The sequence below is a fragment of the Aedes albopictus genome, chromosome 2 (assembly GCF_035046485.1).
Source record: "Aedes albopictus strain Foshan chromosome 2, AalbF5, whole genome shotgun sequence".
Lineage (NCBI taxonomy): Eukaryota > Metazoa > Arthropoda > Insecta > Diptera > Culicidae > Aedes > Aedes albopictus.
Window position 1 is genome coordinate 175,097,990 of NC_085137.1, and position 22,946 is coordinate 175,120,935.

The following is a 22,946-nucleotide window of genomic DNA, read 5'->3' on the forward strand; positions in this document are numbered from 1 at the left end:
GTTTCAAATTTGTTTAAAAGATTCCTTTAGAAAACCAGAAATTTAGGAATCATTTTAACATTTCTTTGAAGTTCTCTTCAGAAATTCTTTCAGAGTTTTTTTTTGTAATTTATTCAAAGATTACTTCAGAAAATGCTGTAGATATTCTTGCAGACCCTTTTATGAATTTTGAGCTGCACAAGAAATTTCTATAAGAGTTGTTTTGCGACTGTGGTCATGACATCAGGTGGTTTTTGGTCTGTTTCGGCCTGGGCAGTTTAAGAAAACAGCAAAAATCTTTTTGCTGTTTTCTTAGACTGCCCAGGACGAAACAGATCAAAATTGACGTGACTACACAAGAGATTGTATCAGAAAGTTTTCCACGAATTCTCTCAGAAATTAGTTGGGATTTTATTCATAAAATGTTCATCAATTCAGAAATTGCTTCAAAGGATTCTTGCGAAATTCAGATATTTCGATATGGAGTCTCTGAAATTCCTTAAAATTAAACATTTTTACTTCAGAGAATGATCAGAAATTTTTTTTGCGAATTATTCGAAGATTCTTAATTTTTTTTTTCGGGAATTCCTACATCGGAATTTTTATGAAGTTCATACCGAGATTCCTGCAGGAGTTTCTTCGGGTGTTTCTCTATGTAAATTTTTAGATATTATTTTAGGATTTCTTCCAAAGATGCCTATAGAGATTCTCCATGGCTTCCTTCAGGATTCCTTTAAAAACTGTATAGGTTTTTCATTGATATTTGTACGCAGAAATTATTTTTGATTTAGAAATTTTCAAACATTGTTTCTTCATACTTGTTATGAAAATTAATGAAAAATAAGAATTCCTGTAAAAAATAGTTAAAAGCAAGATTAGAAGCATTTGACCACCCAGGGCTACTTGATAAGTTTTGAGTCTGGAAGTCTCTCTACAGAAAGGTTTTTGAAACATCGAAATTATAAATATAACATCTAACGTAGATCTGCGATGGCTATTACTTTCAGTGATTTTTTTTATTTATTGAAATACATATCGTCAAACATGTTTGAAGACATCATTTCCACACAATAAACTTTTTTTGAGTTATTATTTATTCGGTGAAGAATATTGCAAAATACATAACATGAAAAACATTTTTAGATAGAAATTCTTACATAAGCATCATATTATTTAAAATAATGAAAGTCTCAATTCGTACATTGAGCTAAAAAATCCTTTTTAGGATCAAAAAAGCGTGGGTCCTGAAAGGTCAATGTAAAAGCAGCACTGGTAACTTGGCCCATTTTAACTTAAAGCCCAGAGGTTTGTATATTTTTACATTGAAAGGCGAATTGTAGTGTTTGAAGCAACCCCTAGAAAAAAAGAATCACTAGCTACGCCCATACAGATCCACCACGTTCCGGAGCGTGGAATGTGCTGGGACCGAACCATTCCACTAACTTTTCCCAACGAATGAAACCCATCTAATTGATTTTCACTTTCTGGTCTGGTCCGGTGGCTGCCTGGCTGACTGCCTGGCTCGCCTGCCACTTACTTCGCTTACGATGTGATTACGAACGGACGATATGGCGACCGCCGTTGCTGCGCTGCTGATGGACCCCATTGTGCGTGCGTACGGGTGTTGTTGCACCACCACCACCACCACCGTAGTTCCCTGGCCGCCCTCGGACTGGTGGAAAACAATGCACCGAACATCGTCGCTGCCATGTTGGTTTCGCCCCTGATGGGCCCAGTGATGTCGATTACCTTCGGAACGATAATTGCCGACCGGGAGCTGGTGGTAAGTGTACAACTACAATTTCCAGCCGATTTATTCCGATTGACTGCTACTTGGGGGAACGCTCGGGAGTCATGGGGGCGGACGTAAGTGGGATTGTTCGATGATCAGATTTAAATTTTTGATTGGAGGTGTTTATGGCAATGGCGTTTGGGAATGGGGGTTTTTGATTTGTGCGATGTTCATTGATTGCAATGTGCCGCACTTCCTGTTGTGGTTTGCCTTATGGGATGTTCATTCGAAAGCACTATAGATAGCGCAATGGTCCACATTCTGTGATCTGTGCTGAAAGGAATAAATAATTTCTAAGCTTTGTAAGTATAGACTGTTTCAGAAATTATAAATACACTTTGTTTATTCAATTAAATGAACTGTTCTAATGATTTTGACCAACTTCTTTTAGAGTATAGCATATTGTACTCCATATTTTTATATTTCCTTTCAATTGTCTTGATATTTTAAAGAACAGTCGAGTTCTTTAACAAACAACTTAATTTTTCAAATTTGCATTTGCACAAAGGTGTTTTTTAATGATTTCAACATTATTTATCACTAAGTACCAAAAATTATCTAAATTTTTCTCACATTCGCTTTTTCAACAAGTTGTCTAAGGAATGCCTTGATAAAAGTTTGAGAAAAATCGATAAAGGCATTCCCACAACATTTTTTCGGAGATCAAGTTTCTCATTTTTTAAGGTTTTCTACGGAACATAAGAACTACCACACAGTTTCTTAGTTTTCCTGAACGCATTTAATCTTAAAAAACTCATTTTTTCAGCTCATACGATCCTTCAGATGGCAAAGCTTGTCATACCATAAAAACGAATGCAGTAAGCAGTAATTAAGACATTCGTTTGCTTAACGTTTGTTGCTACTGGTGTTGTTGAGAAATTTAAAACAAAAATTTTTGTTTTGAGAAGGCCCGTAATGGTGGCTCTTGATCAAATATTCCAGTAAAAATTACTCTAAGCAATCGAGAAATATCTTTTATTATCGATACAGCGATTTTTATTGTGTTTGGAAATTAAATATTTTATCTGTGAGATTTTTTTCTATTCTACTATGCTACATTTTTTGACTACTTTGTGCAACTTCAAGTTTTGATCATCTTGTTTACAGAGCCCTATTTTTTAACTTTTACCAGAAACATCAACAAAATTGGTATTATTTGCTTCGTTGGTATGTTTGCTATTAGATCTATAAGAAACTTTTTTGGATAATGTGCTCAAATTGAAATGGCAGGTTTTCGTTAGTGTATTTATAATTTCTGAAACAGTCTATATTACGATATCGAAAGTTTATGAAAAGTATCTATGATTCGCCTACGACGCATCGGTTTTGTCGCCTACAATAAAGTGTCCCAAACGTAGCACCTTTTCTACAACATAACTTCCCTTATCGTACCATCATGAGATCAACACAGTAGATGGAATCGCAAATCGGCCACGTTCTGATTGATGGGCTACACTTCTCCGACATTACCGAAATCAAAGCCCATCGTGGCGACTCATCATCACCTAAAGCTTTCCGTCATCAACAATGTACAGTACCGGTGACTGCTACTGTACAACCTAGAGCGACTGAAGCAACTGGAAGGCACTTCAACATACGCACAGAATCTCGTAGCAGCGTTGCCGGACGAGAGGAGCTGGATGTGCTCTGTCTAGAGGACTGCTGGAGTACAGAAAAGCAGCCATCACCGACAAAGCCGAGAGCACCATCGAATACTTGGGACGGAGTCAGCAGAACGAATCGTTCAATGAAAAGTGCAGAGCGGTTCTGGAGGAAAAGAATACAGTGCGGGCGGTAATGCTGCAGCATGTATCATGGCAGAACGTGGCATGATACAAGCAGAAGACTCGCTTCTTTCACGAGATAAAAACGCTGCCTGGAAGAAGCGGTGCTCGAGGAAATGGAGTGCTGTGTCGTTTTTAAGAAACACAGAAGTTATACCAGAAGCTCAACACATTTCGCAACAGCTTTGTGCCGCTAATCAAAATGTGCAGAGACAAGCACGGATGCCTCTTGATGATGAACAGACATGAGAAGATTGAAATGTGAAAGCAGTACTTCGATAATTATCTGGACGGCGTGGTGAACGTAGACACAAGGGCGTAGCCGGGGGGGGGGGGGGGGTGAAGGGGGGCGTGCCTCCCCTTGCCGCCAGATTTTTTAACTCGAGCGAATTCAAAGATTTAAATTTTTAATAATCTCCAGTTCCAGATAAAAATTAAAAAAAAAAATCATCAATTATCAAACCTTTTTTTCTTGAGAATCACAGAAAACTTTGCCAAGTGTATTTCCAAGAGAAACACTTCAATTTTATCAGAGAATTTTACCAAATAACAAGCTTGGTTGAATGGTTAAATTTTGTAATGTTTATTCATGGAATACAAAAACAGCCCATGACAATTTCCAAGATATGCTGGAACCGGTACCGGCAGGGAAAAAGAAGGACTTTGTAGAACCATATGCTGCTATAAAGTGCATTATGTGCTGCGGTGCTACTGCTACACGAATTTTCACTTGTGTTCAATTCAAACAAGCGTCTAGCTATGAGCAAAATATCTGGGTTTCTTTACGAATTCTTTCAAGGACACCTCCAGAAATTTTTTTAGGCATTTATTCAGGAACTTCTCCAGGGATTCTTCCAGAAATTCCCCAGCGGACTTGTCCAGAAGTTTCTCCTTCGTGAATTGTTCCATGGGCATCTTGCATGATTCAGATAGTTTTATTTTTCAGAATTGGTTCCAAGAAATTCTTTAAGAGTTCCTCCCATAATTCCTTCAGATTTTTTTACAAATACTTCTGCAAGGATGTATCGACGATTTCCTTCAAGAATTTTTCCATAGCTTCCTTCCTTTCATTTTTTTTCCTACAGAAATTCTTCCAGGATATTGTTAGGAAAGCTTTTTTGGGATTTTCTAGGGAATTTCTCATGGGATTGCTTCCGGGATTTCTCTAGGTTTACCTTCAAGAATTCTTCCAGGAACTCACACGGGAATATTCTCTGTGTTTCTTTCAGGAACAACTCCAGGGTTATTTAAAATATTCCTCCAAGGATTCCCCGAGGAAGACTTTTAAGAATCCCTTCAGAAGTTTCTCTTGCAATTCTTTCAGGAACTTCTCGAGGAATTAATCCAGTATTTCCTCCAGGGACTGTTTAGGGTTTCCCTAGGAATGCCCCTAGGATTTGCTTCCGGGATTCCTCCTGGTTTATTTTTCAGGAACTGCTACAGGGAATCCTCAAGGAGTTCCTCCACGAATTCTTCTTAGAATTCTTTTAGGATTTCTCCAAGGATTCCATCTGCAATTTTGTCAGGATTTTTTTCTTAGATTCCTCCAGGAATTTCTTCAGAGATTCCTCCAGGAATTTCTTCAGAGATTCCTCCAGGAATTATTCCAGGGATTCCTCTGGCAATTCCTGCAGGTATTCCCCTAAAAATTCATCCAGGGATTAATTCAGAAATGCCTCTAGAGATTCCTCCAGAAATTCCTCCATGGTGTGTTTATAGAGCAACTTTAAAACAAAAAAATAAGTAAGTCTGAAATTTTGCCCAATGGTACTTTGGGCCATTCCCTTCAATTTGATGGGTCGGAGGAAAACATCCATCGGGGGTCTAGAACAAAAATTTTTTTTGAAGGTTTTTCATGCAAAGTGCATATTGTAAATTATCCCAAGTAACACAACATGTTATATAATAGTTTAAAATTCACTATTAATGCTTATTCAGAAGTATTTTTCTTGTTAAATTAACACAAAAGCGAACACTTATATAATCAAAACAGCGCAAAAAATGGCGGCTTATAAAACATCTTACCAGTTATATAACATGTATTCGAATACAGTTATAGTACTAAAAATGACGTCCACAATACGTTCATATCAACGCTTGAGTAATTATTAGTTGTAAATTAGTTATTTCTTTACAATAAAAACTTGGGCAATACTATTCTAAAACTAACATAATTGGTAGTTGAAAATAAGCCGCTTTCAAGTGATATAACTTAAGGAATACACTTATATTTCGTACGATATGCATATGTTGAGATTAAGTTATTTCTAAGTGATATAACTAAGGTTCATAACTCAGAATCAATTTTCAACGTGAAAAATTTTTGAAAAAAAATATAAACTCATTTAGTTTTTTCAACCCTTGGCTTCTTTCCATAACTATTCAAATTTATAAATCTGAATTGGGCGTTACTCAATGTAGCACACATGTTTTTCATGCGGTTCCAGATTTATCGTGAAACCACAAGTTTTACCCGCCTGTGAATTAAGCGCCATTGGATTGAATTGAAAACGTTACATGTACCAACCAATTAATACTGCTTTTTGAAGATTAATTGTACATCCACGTGCAAAAGCAATATGGCAGATTTGTCGAAAGACCTACAGTGCCGTTCAAACTACTTTAAACTTTATCAATCACAATTTTGATTAAACCTATAATCCGAATCCAAATGATCAACACTGACAATGCCTCAAATGAAATTTCATTATGATGAATTGTACATTACAACTGCTATTAATAGTTTTATTTGCAAACAAGAAAAAAATAAGAATAATTTATTTCATATCAATATTAAAATAAAGAATATGTAAACAAGTTTTTGCCCGGTACTGTTACCCAACAACTTATCCATTTCTACAAACCTTCATAATCATTATAAAGTTGAAACAACGTTGAAATTGCATTATGATAGCAAGCCAATAATGGAATGTGAAGGTATGTCTAAATAACTTTTGTAATACGTCTCAATAGCGTTAATTCAACACACGCATATCAAAATAAGTTTTGTTTGTTTCGGGGCAATCATTACAACATTAGAAAAACTAAATTACAACTTCTTCTTTAGTGAGGCTAGGGTTTTGCCAAATGTCAAAATATTTTCTCTCGAGTATCACGATGTTTGATTTCTTGATGGTCAATAGCCTAGAATAATCCGCGAGTGCTCCTACAATTCAACGCAGCGAACTACCTATATTCCTAATGGTAAGAAAATTGGATAGCAGCATAAAAATGATGCTTGAGCACAACGGATTTTTGTGACAGAATCCCAGTGCACTGCATACTCGCTGGCGGATGATTTTATGTAACCAGGTATGTAACAATCGGCAACTGGCAGCTATTATCAGTGCTGATGAAATGCGTGGAAAAAGTGGTACATCAGGAAGCTGGTAAATCCACGTAGACATAGGAATTTACAGGGCGGTGTCACTAAAAATTATTTGGTTCCATTTCAAGAGAATGATAAGAATGCTGGTGGATCGGAATTTACGTTCTTGCTGCCGTTCTGGCCTTGCAGTTGGGGCACAGTGCTGAGCTCACCTGAAGTTGTTTATGTTGAATGTTGGAAAAACGCAAATAATTTTGCTAGCACGATGTGTTTGATGCTTTAGTAATGTTATTACAATGTATATTCACTACCTATCATACATAATGAAAATGATATGTAAAACAAATTGTGTTTTTGTTGTTTGTTATTGACAAACATAAATAGAGCCTAAAATTAACACAAGATGTTTCCTAATGCTCATATATGACATTTATAGTACATCTTTATAAATGATTATTTTAAAAGATGTTTTCTGTGTTACTTGGGATTGCATCTCCTACCTACAGATAGTCACAACTTTTATGTCTTTGAAGATAGGACCATAACATTTTCAGGCGTTTCGAAGTTGTATGCAAAGATGACTGTGTGAGAATTTCATTGAACTATGTTGAATGGTTTTCAAATAATAGCAAATCTATCAAACGCATTCCAAAATACTAAGCTTAGTAGCAAAAGTCCAACAAAATATCTATATTTTTTATATAATAATACATGAAAAATATTTAATTCTAAGCACCTTGAGTCATTATGATGGCGGTACTGTGAAAACTTGTTTTTCAAATGATGAACAGGTACATAGTCAAATACATGAAAGGAGACCACACATACACTGCCATTATGTAGCTTTTCACTAAAGTATTATATATTTATTTCAAGAACGTGGTTTTGCGTATACATGTTCACAAGTACAAGTATGCCTCTATTACGAATCCTATAATAAACACAATTATCATGATTGCTGAGCATGTCGGCCTTCCCTAAAAAAAATATATTAAAATGTTATTTGGTAAGCCAAGAAAAGCACTCAAGGTTTGGGAAACATCTTTGTTTCGAGTACAGAAATTAAATTATTTTGGAATTAATGTTTACAAGGTCAAAATTGAATAGTATTTCACCTTAGTCAAAGAATAAAAACAAGTTCACTCTGTTAAAGACCTCATAATAACATTGAAGTTGTGGGTATGAGTCTACATCAAACCACTGTCTTGAAGGACACAATAACGAGAACTGAATTCAAAACAGAATTCAGTAGGGCAATATTCGATCAAGGGCAACTCTACGGTACTAAACATAGTTTTCGGATTATTCCACGATATTTGACATAGCTGTTGGACCTAAACTTAAGCTTGTCTTTGAATTTAATAGCAATATGATGCTTTTTGCTTATGCCACCATTTATTAACAAATAACTGATAATAAGTACTGAAAGAATAGTTGAAAGAACGGAGTACTTATTAACAATGTTTCTACATTAAGTATGAAAATTAGGCTGTTCAGCATAAAGCCTAGAAAAAACAATTTGATAACAATGATTTAAATAGTCTTATCGATTTGCATATGATGTCTCAAAAAATATTTTCTGTGTAATTAAAAACCTCCAAGCATGAGGAAGAGTGATTGATCATTGTTAGGGCGTCGTTTACTAGTAGAATATATTCAATGTAAAACTTTATAAACGAAAAAATAACAAACAGTTTTTTTTGTTATCTAAATTATTGCGACACGCTCCCCTAAAGCCTTTCGCCTGCAATTTGATACTTAGATAAGACCTTAATGATTAAAAAAAAATGGAAAAAATGAACTTGTATACGGAAAACCACGTTCTTGAAATAAATATATAATACTTTAGTGAAAAGCTACATAATGGCAGTGTGTGTGTTTTACTTCCATGTATTTGACTATGTACCTGTTCATCATTTGAAAAACAAGTTTTCACATTACCGCCATTATAAAGACTTAAGGTACTTAGAATTAAATATGTTTCATGTATTATTACATAAAAAAATAAAGATATTTTGTTGGACTTTTGCTACTAAGCTTAGTATTTTGGAATGCGTTTGATAGATTTGCTATTATTTGAAAACCATTCAACATAGTTCAATGAAATTTTCACACAGTCATCTACGCATACAACTTCAAAACGCCTGAAAATTTTATGGTGCTATCTTCAAAGACAAAAAAGTTGTGACTACCTGTAGGAGATGCAATAATTTACAATATGCGCTTTTAATAGTTTTTGCATGAAAAACCTACAAAAAAAATATTTGTTCTAGACCCCCCGATGGATGTTTTCCTCCGACCCAGCAAATTGAATGGAATGGCACAAAGTATCATTGGGCAAAATTTCAGACTTACTTATTTTTTTATAATAAAGTTGTTCTACACAACACACCGTGCCTCAAAGAATTCTTCTAGAGATTCCTCCAGGAGTATTTTTAGAAATTCCTCCATTAATCTCGATGGGCATTCTTCTAGGATATTCTCTAGGGATTCCTCCAACAATTTCTGCAGAGTCTAACTCGGGAGTTCCTTCTGTGATTCTTTGTGGAACAACTTTTAAAAAAAATCCTCTCAAGATTCTTCCGGGAACTCTTTTCAGGGTTCCTCCAGGAATTCCTCCTTGTATTTTTAAGGAACTCTTCCAGGAATTGATTCAGTACTTCCTCCAGGAATTGTTTAGGAATTCGCTTAGTAAATCCTCTTGAAATTGCTTCCAGGATTCTTTCTGGAGTTTCTTCAGAAACTCTTCTAAGGATTCCTCCCAAATTTGTCCAAGAACTCCACCTGCGATTTCTTCAGGAATTATTTATGGTATTCCTCTACGAATTCCTTGAGAGATTCCTCCTGAATTTCCCCTAGAAATTCCTTTAGAGAGTTCTCCAGGACTTCCTCTGAAGATTCCTTTAGATATTCTTACAGGCATTCCTATAGAATATCTTCCGGGGATTTCTCCAAGAATTCCTACAAGATTTTTTTTCAGAGATTCTTCCAAGAAATCTTCCAGGGTTTTCTCAATGCATTTCTTCAGGACTTTTTCTAGGCATTCATCCAGGGATTCCTCTAGTAACTGCTTCCAATTCTTCCAAGCATTCCTGCAGACATTTATCCAGGAATTCTTCAAGGGATTCCTCCAAGGTTTTTTTCCAGGGACTCCTACAGGAATTCCTCCAAGAATTCCACCAGGAATTCTCCTAGGCATTCTTCCAGAAAATTTTCCAGGAATACTTCCAGGGATTCCTCCTTGGATTCTTGCAGAGACTTCTCCAGGAATTTCTTCGAGGATTCCTTCAGGAATTACACCAAGATTTAATCAAGGCATTCCATCATAAATTATATCAGCAATTCATCCAGGAGTTACTCCAGGAAATCCTTTAGGGATTCCTTCAGAAAATCTTCCAGGATTTTCTCTTTGAATACCTTCTGGATTTTTTCCAGGAATTCTGCCAAGAATTCTTCCAATTTTTACTCCACGAATGGCTACAGGGCTTCGTCCAGGAATTCCGCTAAGAACTCCTTCGGGAACTTTTTCAAGGATTTTTTCAGGGATTTCTTCAGAAATTCGTTCGAGGATTTCTCCAGCACTTCCTCCAGAGCTTTCTCTAGGAATCCCTCCGGAAATTTCACAGGGGATTTTTTTTTTAAATTTCTCCCAGTGCTCTTCTACAGATTCCCCCAGAAATTCATGCAGAAATTGTTGAAACAATTCCTCCAGAGATTCCTCCTGGAATTTCTTCATGGATTCCTCCAGCAATTCCCAAAGGAGAACCTCCAGGCATTCCTCCAGGATTTTATCCAGGAATTTATTCAATAACTCCTCCAGGAATTACCCCAAGAATCTTTTCAGGAATTCCTCAAGCAATTTCTCTAGCATTTGTTACAGGAATTGCTCTTGTACATACTTCAGAAATTATGACAACAATTTCTCCGGGGATTTTTCCAGAAAATCTTCTGGGGATTTTTCAGAAATTCTTCCAGGAATACCCTTAGGATTTTTTTCTGGGATTCCTCCAGGATTTTCCCAGGGATTCCTCCAGGAAATCCTCCGAAGATTCCTCAAGAAAATCCTTCAGAAGTCCCTTTAAGGATTCTTCCTGGAAATCCTCTAAGGATTTCTTCAGAAATTCCTAGAGCAATACCTTCAGGAATTTTTTAAGGTTTCCTCAAGGGATTTCTTTAAAATCTTCTTCTAAGATTCCCCACGGGGTTCTTTCAGGAATTCCTTCAAGCATTTATCCAGGAATTCCTCCAGAAATTCCGCAAGGGGTTTTTTTTTTCAGAAATAGAAAAATAATAGAATAGAAATAGACAGCTCCCAGAATTCATCTAGAAATTCATCTAGTTATTCTTCCGAGAATTCCTCCAGAGGTTTCTCCAGGAATTACCCCAGAAATTTCTTGTGGAATTCCCCCAGGAACTTCTCCAGGAATTTCTTCGGAGTTCCTCCTGGACATCTTTCAGAAATTATGTCAGCAATTTCTCTAGGGATTCCTCCAGGTATTTCTCCAGGTATTTCTCCAGGTATTTCTCCAGGAATACCTCCCAAGATTCTATCAGAGATTTATCCATGGGATCTCTTCAGGAAATTGTTCCAAGATTCCTCCAGGAAATCCTCCAGGACTTTCTCCAAGGGTTCTTCCAAGAACTCCTCTAGGGATTTCTTCAGAAATTCTTCCAGGAAATTCTCCAGGAATACCTTCAGGAATTTTTTAGCGATTCCTTCAGGTATTCCACCAGGAATTCCTCCAGAGATTTCTCCAGTGATTTCTTCACAAATATCAAGGATACTCCAGGGATTCCTTCAGGAATCCTTTCGAGAATTGCTCCATGAATTCCACCAACAATTCCGCTGAAAATATCTCCAGGAATTTCTCAAGGGTTTTTTTTTCAGAAACTGAAATAGAAACAGAAATCTCTCAGAATTCCACTGGAGATTCCGCTAGATATTCATCCAGTAATTCTTCCAACAGCAATTTCCACAGGAATGTAGGAACTTCTCCATTGATTCCTCCGAGATTTTTTTATCCAGGAATTTACCCAGGAACTTCTCCAGGAATACCTCCAGGAAATACCACTGGATTTTTTTTTCCGGAATTCCTCCAGGAATTTCTCTAGGAACTGCTTCTGGCATCCTTCACAAACTGTGCCAGCAATTCGTCCACGAATTCCTCCTGGAAATCCTCTAGAGATTTCTTAAGAGATTCTTCCAGAAAATTCTCCAGGAATACATACAGTATTTTTTCAGGGATTCTTCCAGACATTCCTCCAGAAGTTCCTTCAGGAATTGCTCCAGGGATTTCTCCACGATTTTTCCAGGGATACTCCCAGAGATTCAGGAGAACCTCCAGGCATTCCTCCAGGATTTTATCCAGGAATTTATTCAATAACTCCTCCAGGAATTACCCCAAGAATCTTCTCAGGAATTCCTCAAGCAATTTCTCTAGGATTTGTTACAGGAATTGCTCTTGTACATACTTCAGAAATTATGACAACAATTTCTCCGGGGATTTTTCCAGAAAATCTTCTGGGGATTTTTCAGAAATTCTTCCAGGAATACCCTTAGGATTTTTTTCTGGGATTCCTCCAGGATTTTCCCAGGGATTCCTCCAGGAAATCCTCCGAAGATTCCTCAAGAAAATCCTTCAGAAGTCCCTTTAAGGATTCTTCCTGGAAATCCTCTAAGGATTTCTTCAGAAATTCCTAGAGCAATACCTTCAGGAATTTTTTAAGGTTTCCTCAAGGGATTTCTTTAAAATCTTCTTCTAAGATTCCCCATGGGGTTCTTTCAGGAATTCCTTCAAGCATTTATCCAGGAATTCCTCCAGAAATTCCGCAAGGGGTTTTTTTTTCAGAAATAGAAAAATAATAGAATAGAAATAGACAGCTCCCAGAATTCATCTAGAAATTCATCTAGTTATTCTTCCGAGAATTCCTCCAGAGGTTTCTCCAGGAATTACCCCAGAAATTTCTTGTGGAATTCCCCCAGGAACTTCTCCAGGAATTTCTTCGGAGTTCCTCCTGGACATCTTTCAGAAATTATGTCAGCAATTTCTCTAGGGATTCCTCCAGGTATTTCTCCAGGTATTTCTCCAGGAATACCTCCCAAGATTCTATCAGAGATTTATCCATGGGATCTCTTCAGGAAATTGTTCCAAGATTCCTCCAGGAAATCCTCCAGGACTTTCTCCAAGGGTTCTTCCAAGAACTCCTCTAGGGATTTCTTCAGAAATTCTTCCAGGAAATTCTCCAGGAATACCTTCAGGAATTTTTTAGCGATTCCTTCAGGTATTCCACCAGGAATTCCTCCAGAGATTTCTCCAGTGATTTCTTCACAAATATCAAGGATACTCCAGGGATTCCTTCAGGAATCCTTTCGAGAATTGCTCCATGAATTCCACCAACAATTCCGCTGAAAATATCTCCAGGAATTTCTCAAGGGTTTTTTTTTCAGAAACTGAAATAGAAACAGAAATCTCTCAGAATTCCACTGGAGATTCCGCTAGATATTCATCCAGTAATTCTTCCAACAGCAATTTCCACAGGAATGTAGGAACTTCTCCATTGATTCCTCCGAGATTTTTTTATCCAGGAATTTACCCAGGAACTTCTCCAGGAATACCTCCAGGAAATACCACTGGATTTTTTTTTTTCCGGAATTCCTCCAGGAATTTCTCTAGGAACTGCTTCTGGCATCCTTCACAAACTGTGCCAGCAATTCGTCCACGAATTCCTCCTGGAAATCCTCTAGAGATTTCTTAAGAGATTCTTCCAGAAAATTCTCCAGGAATACATACAGTATTTTTTCAGGGATTCTTCCAGACATTCCTCCAGAAGTTCCTTCAGGAATTGCTCCAGGGATTTCTCCACGATTTTTCCAGGGATACTCCCAGAGATTCAGGAGAACCTCCAGGCATTCCTCCAGGATTTTATCCAGGAATTTATTCAATAACTCCTCCAGGAATTACCCCAAGAATCTTCTCAGGAATTCCTCAAGCAATTTCTCTAGGATTTGTTACAGGAATTGCTCTTGTACATACTTCAGAAATTATGACAACAATTTCTCCGGGGATTTTTCCAGAAAATCTTCTGGGGATTTTTCAGAAATTCTTCCAGGAATACCCTTAGGATTTTTTTCTGGGATTCCTCCAGGATTTTCCCAGGGATTCCTCCAGGAAATCCTCCGAAGATTCCTCAAGAAAATCCTTCAGAAGTCCCTTTAAGGATTCTTCCTGGAAATCCTCTAAGGATTTCTTCAGAAATTCCTAGAGCAATACCTTCAGGAATTTTTTAAGGTTTCCTCAAGGGATTTCTTTAAAATCTTCTTCTAAGATTCCCCATGGGGTTCTTTCAGGAATTCCTTCAAGCATTTATCCAGGAATTCCTCCAGAAATTCCGCAAGGGGTTTTTTTTTCAGAAATAGAAAAATAATAGAATAGAAATAGACAGCTCCCAGAATTCATCTAGAAATTCATCTAGTTATTCTTCCGAGAATTCCTCCAGAGGTTTCTCCAGGAATTACCCCAGAAATTTCTTGTGGAATTCCCCCAGGAACTTCTCCAGGAATTTCTTCGGAGTTCCTCCTGGACATCTTTCAGAAATTATGTCAGCAATTTCTCTAGGGATTCCTCCAGGTATTTCTCCAGGTATTTCTCCAGGTATTTCTCCAGGAATACCTCCCAAGATTCTATCAGAGATTTATCCATGGGATCTCTTCAGGAAATTGTTCCAAGATTCCTCCAGGAAATCCTCCAGGACTTTCTCCAAGGGTTCTTCCAAGAACTCCTCTAGGGATTTCTTCAGAAATTCTTCCAGGAAATTCTCCAGGAATACCTTCAGGAATTTTTCAGCGATTCCTTCAGGTATTCCACCAGGAATTCCTCCAGAGATTTCTCCAGTGATTTCTTCACAAATATCAAGGATACTCCAGGGATTCCTTCAGGAATCCTTTCGAGAATTGCTCCATGAATTCCACCAACAATTCCGCTGAAAATATCTCCAGGAATTTCTCAAGGGGTTTTTTTTTTCAGAAACTGAAATAGAAACAGAAATCTCTCAGAATTCCACTGGAGATTCCGCTAGATATTCATCCAGTAATTCTTCCAACAGCAATTTCCACAGGAATGTAGGAACTTCTCCATTGATTCCTCCGAGATTTTTTTATCCAGGAATTTACCCAGGAACTTCTCCAGGAATACCTCCAGGAAATACCACTGGATTTTTTTTTTCCGGAATTCCTCCAGGAATTTCTCCAGGAACTGCTTCTGGCATCCTTCACAAACTGTGCCAGCAATTCGTCCACGAATTCCTCCTGGAAATCCTCTAGAGATTTCTTAAGAGATTCTTCCAGAAAATTCTCCAGGAATACATACAGTATTTTTTCAGGGATTCTTCCAGACATTCCTCCAGAAGTTCCTTCAGGAATTGCTCCAGGGATTTCTCCACGATTTTTCCAGGGATACTCCCAGAGATTCAGCAGGAAATCCTCCAGAAATATCTCCAAAGGTTTTTTTTTAGGAAATCCTTCTGGAATTTCTCAAGGGATTTTTTTTTAGAAATTTCTCCAGTAACTCTTCCCAGAATTCCTCTGGAGATTTCTTCAGAAATTCCTCCCGGAATTTTCCCAGGGCTTGCTTCAAGAATTCATCCAAGAAATTTCTCGGAGGATTTCTCCAGGCATTCCTGCTGGGGTTAATCCAGGAATTCCTCCAGGAATAAGGCATTTTTCTCAGAAATTCCTACATGCATCCCTCCAGGAGTCTCGTTAGAGATTTTTGCAGAAATTGATACTCATCCGTCATCTATAACTTAAACTAAACGAGTTCAAGAGTAGTTATCAAGCCAGCTTTATCGGCGGCCGGTCAACAAATGTACCAGATGTTCACCGTATGGCAACCTTCCAGGAATGCTGTGACCAGATCCCAACGCATCACATGTTCATCGATTTCAAGGCGGCATACAGAAGAGGCGAGCAGTCCCAGAGAACTATGAAAAATCATATGGTGTGTCTTTTTATGTAAAACTTAAAGTGTTGATGAACAGGCAAAATAGTTACATTCTAACGAGGGACATCCATGCGTAGGATGGCAGTTCCACAGTCGTAAAACCATTCACCACATTTTCATTCCCAAAACGATTATTGAGCGGTTGATTACAATGAATGAACAGCTTTTCGCCCGGCATCGACACCACTACTGGTGTCGATTGGTCACTAAATTAGGCATGTTCATAACTTGTTTTCACCGCACGCTCAACAACGACCGACGACCGGCGGCGCAGAGTTCAATAAATTTTCTTTTCAATTTCAGAAAGTGGGCTTTATCTCGCTGGCGCTGGGGATGTTCATCTCCATTCTGTTCGGTTTCATTTTCGGACTGATCCTGGGCACCACCGAGATGCCGTGGGGATTCGGAGACTTTCCCACGGAGGAGATGAAAGGGCGGTAAGTAGCTTTGTGTATTGAACGAACGAACGAACGAACGCTTAACAACAACGGGGACGGATGCTGCTGAGCGTGGCGAGGTGAGGTCAAAAACCGTTTCATAGCTCAGCAGTTGTGGATGGGAGTTGGGGTAAAGGTGTTAAACGCTCAACAACCCTAACACTTGAACATACTGATCAGACGTTTAGGTTTATGGACGGAGACAATAAGATCCGAGTGTTTGTTCAACAGGTTCACTGTAAACCCATAAACTGCGTGGAGCAAAAGTTATGTCTTCTAGGTTACACCAAGTACTTGTTTATCGTTAATAGTGACGGTAACTATGGCCACAGTGGTCAGGGGGTGTTTATAGGGGAGGTTTGCAGAGTGTTTCAAGGGGTCCTAAGGGGTTCCAAAGGGAGGGAACTAGGAGGTCTAGAACCGGCTTAAAGAGGTCTCATAGTCCAGCTAGAACTCCGCTGGTACCCCTTGATGCCCCTTGAAGCACCCCTGAGGCCCTATGTAACCTTCTGAAACGCCACTGAGACCCCTTGAAGCGCCCGGAGAACCCATGGAACCCCCTGAAGTCCTCTGAGAGGACTCTTCTTCTTCTTCTTTATGGCTCGACGTCTCCACTGGGACTTGGCCTGCCTCGCTTCAAGGGTATTCCTGAAACTTCTTTGATGGCCTGAAATGTCTCGAAACGCACCTAGAACCTTTTTAATCACATTGAAACGGAGGAATTCTTGGAGGACTTTCAGAAGGAATAACTGGAGGATTTCCCGGAGGCATACCTAGAGAAATTCCTGGACGAATGCCTGGAGCAATCACTCGATAAATTCCTGGTGGAATCTTTTGACAACATTTTGGGAGCGACCTCTGGAAGAAATTTCCGAAGCAATCCCTAGATGAATTACTGGAGAAAACCCTTGAGGAATTTCTGGATAAATATGTGGAGAAATTCCTGGTGGAATACATTCCTCGACACTTTCCTGGAGAAATTCCTCAATGAATTTCTGGAAAAAATCCTGGAAGAAATCCTGAAATAATCCCTGGATGAATTTCTCGAGGATTTCCTAGAGAAATGCTGGGATGAATCTACGGAGAAATTACTGAATAAACCTGTTGAGGAGTTCCTGGAAAAATCTTTTGAGAAATTTTTGGAAAAATTCTTGGAATAATCTCTTGGAGAAATCTTGGGAGGATTCCCTGAAGCAATTTCTGGAGACCCCTCAGGAGGTTCCAAAAAACCCCAGGAAAAATTCCTGGTGGAATACCAGGATGAATTTTTGCAGAAATTCTGTGGAGCTATCCCTGGAAAAATTACTGCAGGATTCCCTGAACGAATTCCTGGAGAAATCTCTTGCAGAATTCTGGGAGGAATACCTGGAGAAATTTCTAAAGAAATTCCTAGAGGGATTTCTGGAGGAATTCCAGAAGGAATTCTTAGAGGAATTTCAGGAGGAATTGTTCGAGGAATCATCGAAGGAATTCTTGAAGGAATCTCTGGAAGAATCCTTAGGAGATTTCCTGAAGAAATTCCTGGCAAATTCATGGAGGAGTTCCTGGTGAAATTTATGGTGTAATCCCTGGAGGAGAAAGTCTTGGATAAATTCCTGGAGGAAACCCTGCAATAATTCCCGGAGAAATCCTTGGAAAAGTTTCTGGAGCAATTCCTAAAGAAATTCCTGAAAGAATTTGCATAGGAATCCATGGAGGATTTCCTGGAGAAATTCCTGGAGGAATACATGTAGGAATTTCCGATGGAATTCCTGCAGGAATTCCTGGATCAATTTCTGAAGAAATTCCTGGAGGAATTCTTAATGGGATTGCTAGAAGAGTCCCTGGAAAAATTCCTGCTTGAAACTCTGGAGAAGCCTGGACGAACTTCATGTACAACTACTGGAGAAACTTCTGGAGGAGTGCCTAGAAGAATACATGGAATAACTTTTGGATAAATTCTGGGGGAATTTCTCAAGGCATCGCTCGAGGAATCTCAGGCAAGGTTGGGAGTTCTCATTTGAAAAGAGTTACACTCACTTGCTGTTTTCTCAGCACAGAAGCATGCAATCTAGGAATGATGTATGAACAATTTTGCCTTGTGTTTTTTTTCTATAAGTAAGACGTGTTGAGTGGAGGTCGCACATGCATACCGAAGTCTTGAGGGAGCTTCGAAGGCTACTCTCCACGAGGTGAATGTTAAATTGAATCGCTTTCACAGCTCTATCACGGCTATGGTATGCGTGTGCGTACTCTATTCGGCAAACTTTTAGACAAAACCACAAAGCAAAAGTCGTCCATACATCGTTTCTTGATTGCACGTTTCTGAGCTGAGAAAAAAGCAAGTGAGTGTTCCCATACTGCTCAAGAGGAATTCGTGCGGAATCCCAGGAGGAATTCTTGGAATAATTCTTCGATAAACTCCGGGAGGCATTCCTGGCGGAATTTCTTAAGAAGGCTTTGCTGGAGATATTCCTGGAGAAATTTCTGATTGTATTCCTGGAGGAGTCCCTGAAATGTTTGGCGGAATCCCTTTCGAAATCCTTGGAGGAATGCCTCGAGCAACCCCTGGAGACATGCCTGTAGACCCAGTCAACCAGTGATCGTATAAGATGTTGCATAAGATGTTAAAGTGGAGGCGATATGCGTACATTTTACATGCGCCGAAATGGAGGCATGCACGCATATGGCCTCCACTTTATCATCTTATGCAAAATCATATACGATAAGTGATTGCCTGGGGAATTGCTGGAGGAATCTCAGGAGTTTCTTAAAACAAAAAAAAAACACAAAAAGTAGTACTGAAGAAATCGCTGAAATTCCTGAAGGCATCCTTCATAGAGTTTGTAGAGGAAATCTTGAATTCATTTGCAAATCTCAGGAGAGCTTTTTTATCGAATTCCTGGAAGAATTTCTGTATGAATCCCTGGATAAAAATCTGAAGAAATCCATGCCTGCAGCTATTTTTGGACGAATTATTGTATTCCAGAGATACATTTGGAAATTACTCAAGGGATTCCGTACGAAATTCTACCATAGATGCAACAATTTTTCTAGGGATTTCTTTTTCACATTCTTTGCAATTTTTTTCCCGGAGGCTGAAATATTTTATGATTTCTTTCAGAAACTCCTCCTGGGTTTCCAGGAAATCCTTTGAACATTGTTTGATTTTCTCTAAGAAGTTCCAGCTGTGATTGGAAATTTATCCATGTATTTCTTCGGAAACCACTCCAGGAACTCTTTGAAAAATATGAAAAGGATGTATTTGGAAATTTGTTCAGGGATTGTGAAAAAAATCCTCCAGAAATTTGAAAAAAAATATAAAAAATATCTTGCATTGATTTTTTTTAGAAATTCCTTCCAGGACTTTTTCATATATTTAAAATGACATTATTTCAGAAATCTTTCAATTTTTTTCAGATTTTTTTTAGGAAACCCTTTAGAGATTGACGTAAAAACTTGAAGTATTTTTAGGCAAAGTACGTTGAATTGGCAAATTGAGAGATAAATTTGTGAAACAATTACCATTTGTTTTGGTGGGATTCGAACCCACGACTCCGTTATCGCTAATCCGGCGCTTTAACCAACTAAGCTACAGAACAAGTTGCAACTCTGCAGAATAGAAAGTCAAACTGGATTTGAAGCACCACCCAGCTTCAATATCAACATTCTAAAAACAATACGCGCACACTTGTTGATCGTAGGCCGCGAGAGTGCGGGAGATTGGCATCTAAGAGCCGAAAGAGAGATAAAGTTGTGAAAGACGGACCCGGTTTAGGGTGGTGCTTCGAATCCAGTTTGACTTTCTATTCTGCAGAGTTGTGACTTGTTCTGTAGCTTAGTTGGTTAAAGCGCCGGTCTAGCGATAACGGAGTCGTGGGTTCGAATCCCACCAAAACAAGTGGTAATTTTTTCACTAATTTATCTCTCAATTTGCCAATTAAACGTACGTTGCCTAAAAATACTTCAAGTTTTTACGTCTATTTCAGAAATACTAGTCGACTGGTATAGCCAGAAAAGGGCAATAAAATCATTGTCCTCCAGAGATTCTTTCGACAATTTTATCAGGAAATTTAACAAGAAAAAAAACCTTGAGAAGCTCCCCCCGGATTCTTTTAGTTATTCCTTCAGCAATGCTTTCAAAAATTACCCAGAGATTATTTTACGGATTTTACAGCAAATCAGATTGTTCCCAGTAGGGATTCACTCAAAATTTTTAAACTGAATAGTATTGGAAAATCTTACATGGATTGCTTCAGGTTCAGATGTTCCTCCATTAATTTCTTCAAAAATTTCTGCACGGTCTCTTCCGAAATGCCGACACTTTGTTAAAAACCCGCTAGTGACTGCTCAGAAAATAATTAATTCAGAAACTCCTCCATTACAAATTATCATTTACTATACAGATTTATGCGAACAGTTTGTTTGGGGATTGGTTTTCGTTTCTTCAGGACTGTTATCAGATTTTTTCGGAAATTAAAAAAAAACTCATTAATCCACCTATCAGTGGTGGCGCCTTTCTCGTGCTTTATAAATACAAATCAATCAATCAATATCGTTTATCTGGATTTTGATGTTTGAGTCTCAAAATATTAAGAAAAAGCCGCTATCTTTAATTTTGAGCAGCCATTTTGGGTTCAAGTTCGCCATCTATCGCTACATATCGAATATACCTATATTTCATGATTTTAGAGCCTAAACCTTCGTTTACCAGCCGCGATCTTAAATTTGGAACCGCCATATTGGATTTTAGGCGCCATCTTGGATATTCTGGTGATCATTTTTTTAAATGCCATTAAACAGGCGCCATATTGGTTTTGGAACTGCCATCTTGGATATCCTGGTCGCCATTTTTGGACACCGGACATCTTCCTCATACCAAATATACCCATATTACATAGTTAAAGAGCTTAAAACGCCATTGAACAGCCGCCATCTTGGATTTGGAGCCGCCATCTTAGATTTGGAGCCGCCATCTTGGATTTTAGACCGACATCTTGGTTATTCTGTTCGCAATTTTTGGATTTCTTACATCTTCCCCATACCAAATTTACCCATATTGCATGGGTTTAGAACCAGAACTCCATTTAAATGCCGTCATCTTGAATTTGGAGCCGCCATCTTCGATATTCTGGTCCCCATTTTCGAAGTCCAGGCTTCTTCCCCATACCAAATATACCCATATTTCATAGTTTTAAAGCCTAAAACTATATTACACAGCCGCCATCTTGAATTTGGATCCGGACCAGCGGATCACAGAAATGGGCCTTGCCGATCCGGACCATTTTCAATAGTATACAATGCGGTAAAATTCCGATTCGATTCGAGCTTTGATCCAAAAAATCGGTCAATGTGAAGTGCCTTAAAAGTGAATGAACTTTTTTTGCGCACAGACATACATACATACACACATGCAGACATCATCTCAATTCGTCGAGCTGAGTCGATTGGTATAATTATGTGACTTGACCCTCCGAGCCATCCATCGAAAATTAGTTTTTTGAGTGAACATGTAGCCTTTCAGTACACTTTGGTATAAAAAAATTGTGAATGGACTTCTTTAGAAATTCCTACCGGAATGCTTTCAGAAATTTGACCCGGACTTCCTCAATCTGTTTTTTTTTTATTTCTTCAGTATTTGGCTTAAAGTCTGATGCAATCCGTTTTTAATTGCAATAGACAGTCTGTGAGCCATTGCCTCGAATTGATTCAGAAATTCCAACAGGGTTTTCAAAAACTCGCCCTGGAACTGGTTCGGGAATTTTTCAAGCGATTTTCTCCAGGGCCTCTTTTAATACATATGTATTGTAAAGATTTCTTCAACAATTCCTTCAGTTTTTGTTCAGAAAATGTTCCAAAAATTTCTTGGGAAATTTCTCCAACGTTTCTTTCAGAAATTTCACCGCGGATCCGTTAAAAAATCACACAAGACGTCATTTAAAAATTTTCTAGATTTAGATATTCCAAGTGTGTATTTAGTGTACCGTATTTTGGTCTATTGCGGAAAAAAACATCTTCATGCAGATAAAAATAGGACATGATTGTACAACATGCTTGAGTGCTCGTCCTTTTGTTTTTAAGCTACAGTAAAAAGTGATGCACCGATTTTTTATGAAATTTTGAGCAAATAATCAACCTACAACCAAAGGGTTTTCTGTCAACTTTTTGTCCGATTTAATACATTTTAAATGGCCATTGCAGAGCTATTTCAGTGCACCGATTACTTTGTTGTTACGATTGGGTTGGTTTCGAACTTCATCTGAACATTGTGGAACTTGAAAGTGTGTTTTGACATCGGAAACGAAGCTTTTGGTGATTTGGGTATGGAGAGCATTATTCCCCTATTCCTCCTAGCAATCGTTCCAGTTTTGGTCAGAGCTTCCTCCGCATAAGTGGAATTTTTCATGGGGATAAACACACCAACACACGCACACTGGGCTCAAATTTTCTCACGCCACCACCACCATCCATGGCAAACATTGCGAAGGAGGGTGGGGGAACGCCCATCGTTAGAGAACATTCGCGCCAGCAGAGCAGAGTTGAGCCAACACATAATGTTTAATTTCCCCGACTGGTTTCCTCTGTTGTCCTGTTGATGCTGCTGCTGGGGCTTCTGTTGCTGTAGATGAATAACGAGTGAAAATAAAT

General features: G+C 38.4%; 2 protein-coding genes across 13 annotated transcripts in view; one reads left to right on the plus strand and one right to left on the minus strand.

Moving 5' to 3' along the window:
* The window catches only part of LOC109418248 (uncharacterized), a 755,006-nt gene that overhangs the window by 415,121 nt on the left and 316,939 nt on the right, over positions 1–22,946 (minus strand). The window lies entirely within an intron of this gene.
* The window catches only part of LOC109621307 (uncharacterized), a 155,261-nt gene that overhangs the window by 37,532 nt on the left and 94,783 nt on the right, over positions 1–22,946 (plus strand). For all 12 annotated transcript variants that reach the window (XM_062850751.1, XM_062850750.1, XM_062850752.1 and 9 more), the window contains exons 7-8: positions 1,633–1,762; positions 16,186–16,319. In XM_062850751.1, the coding sequence (XP_062706735.1) occupies positions 1,633–1,762; positions 16,186–16,319 (264 nt within the window). The remainder of the gene's footprint in view (positions 1–1,632; positions 1,763–16,185; positions 16,320–22,946) is intronic.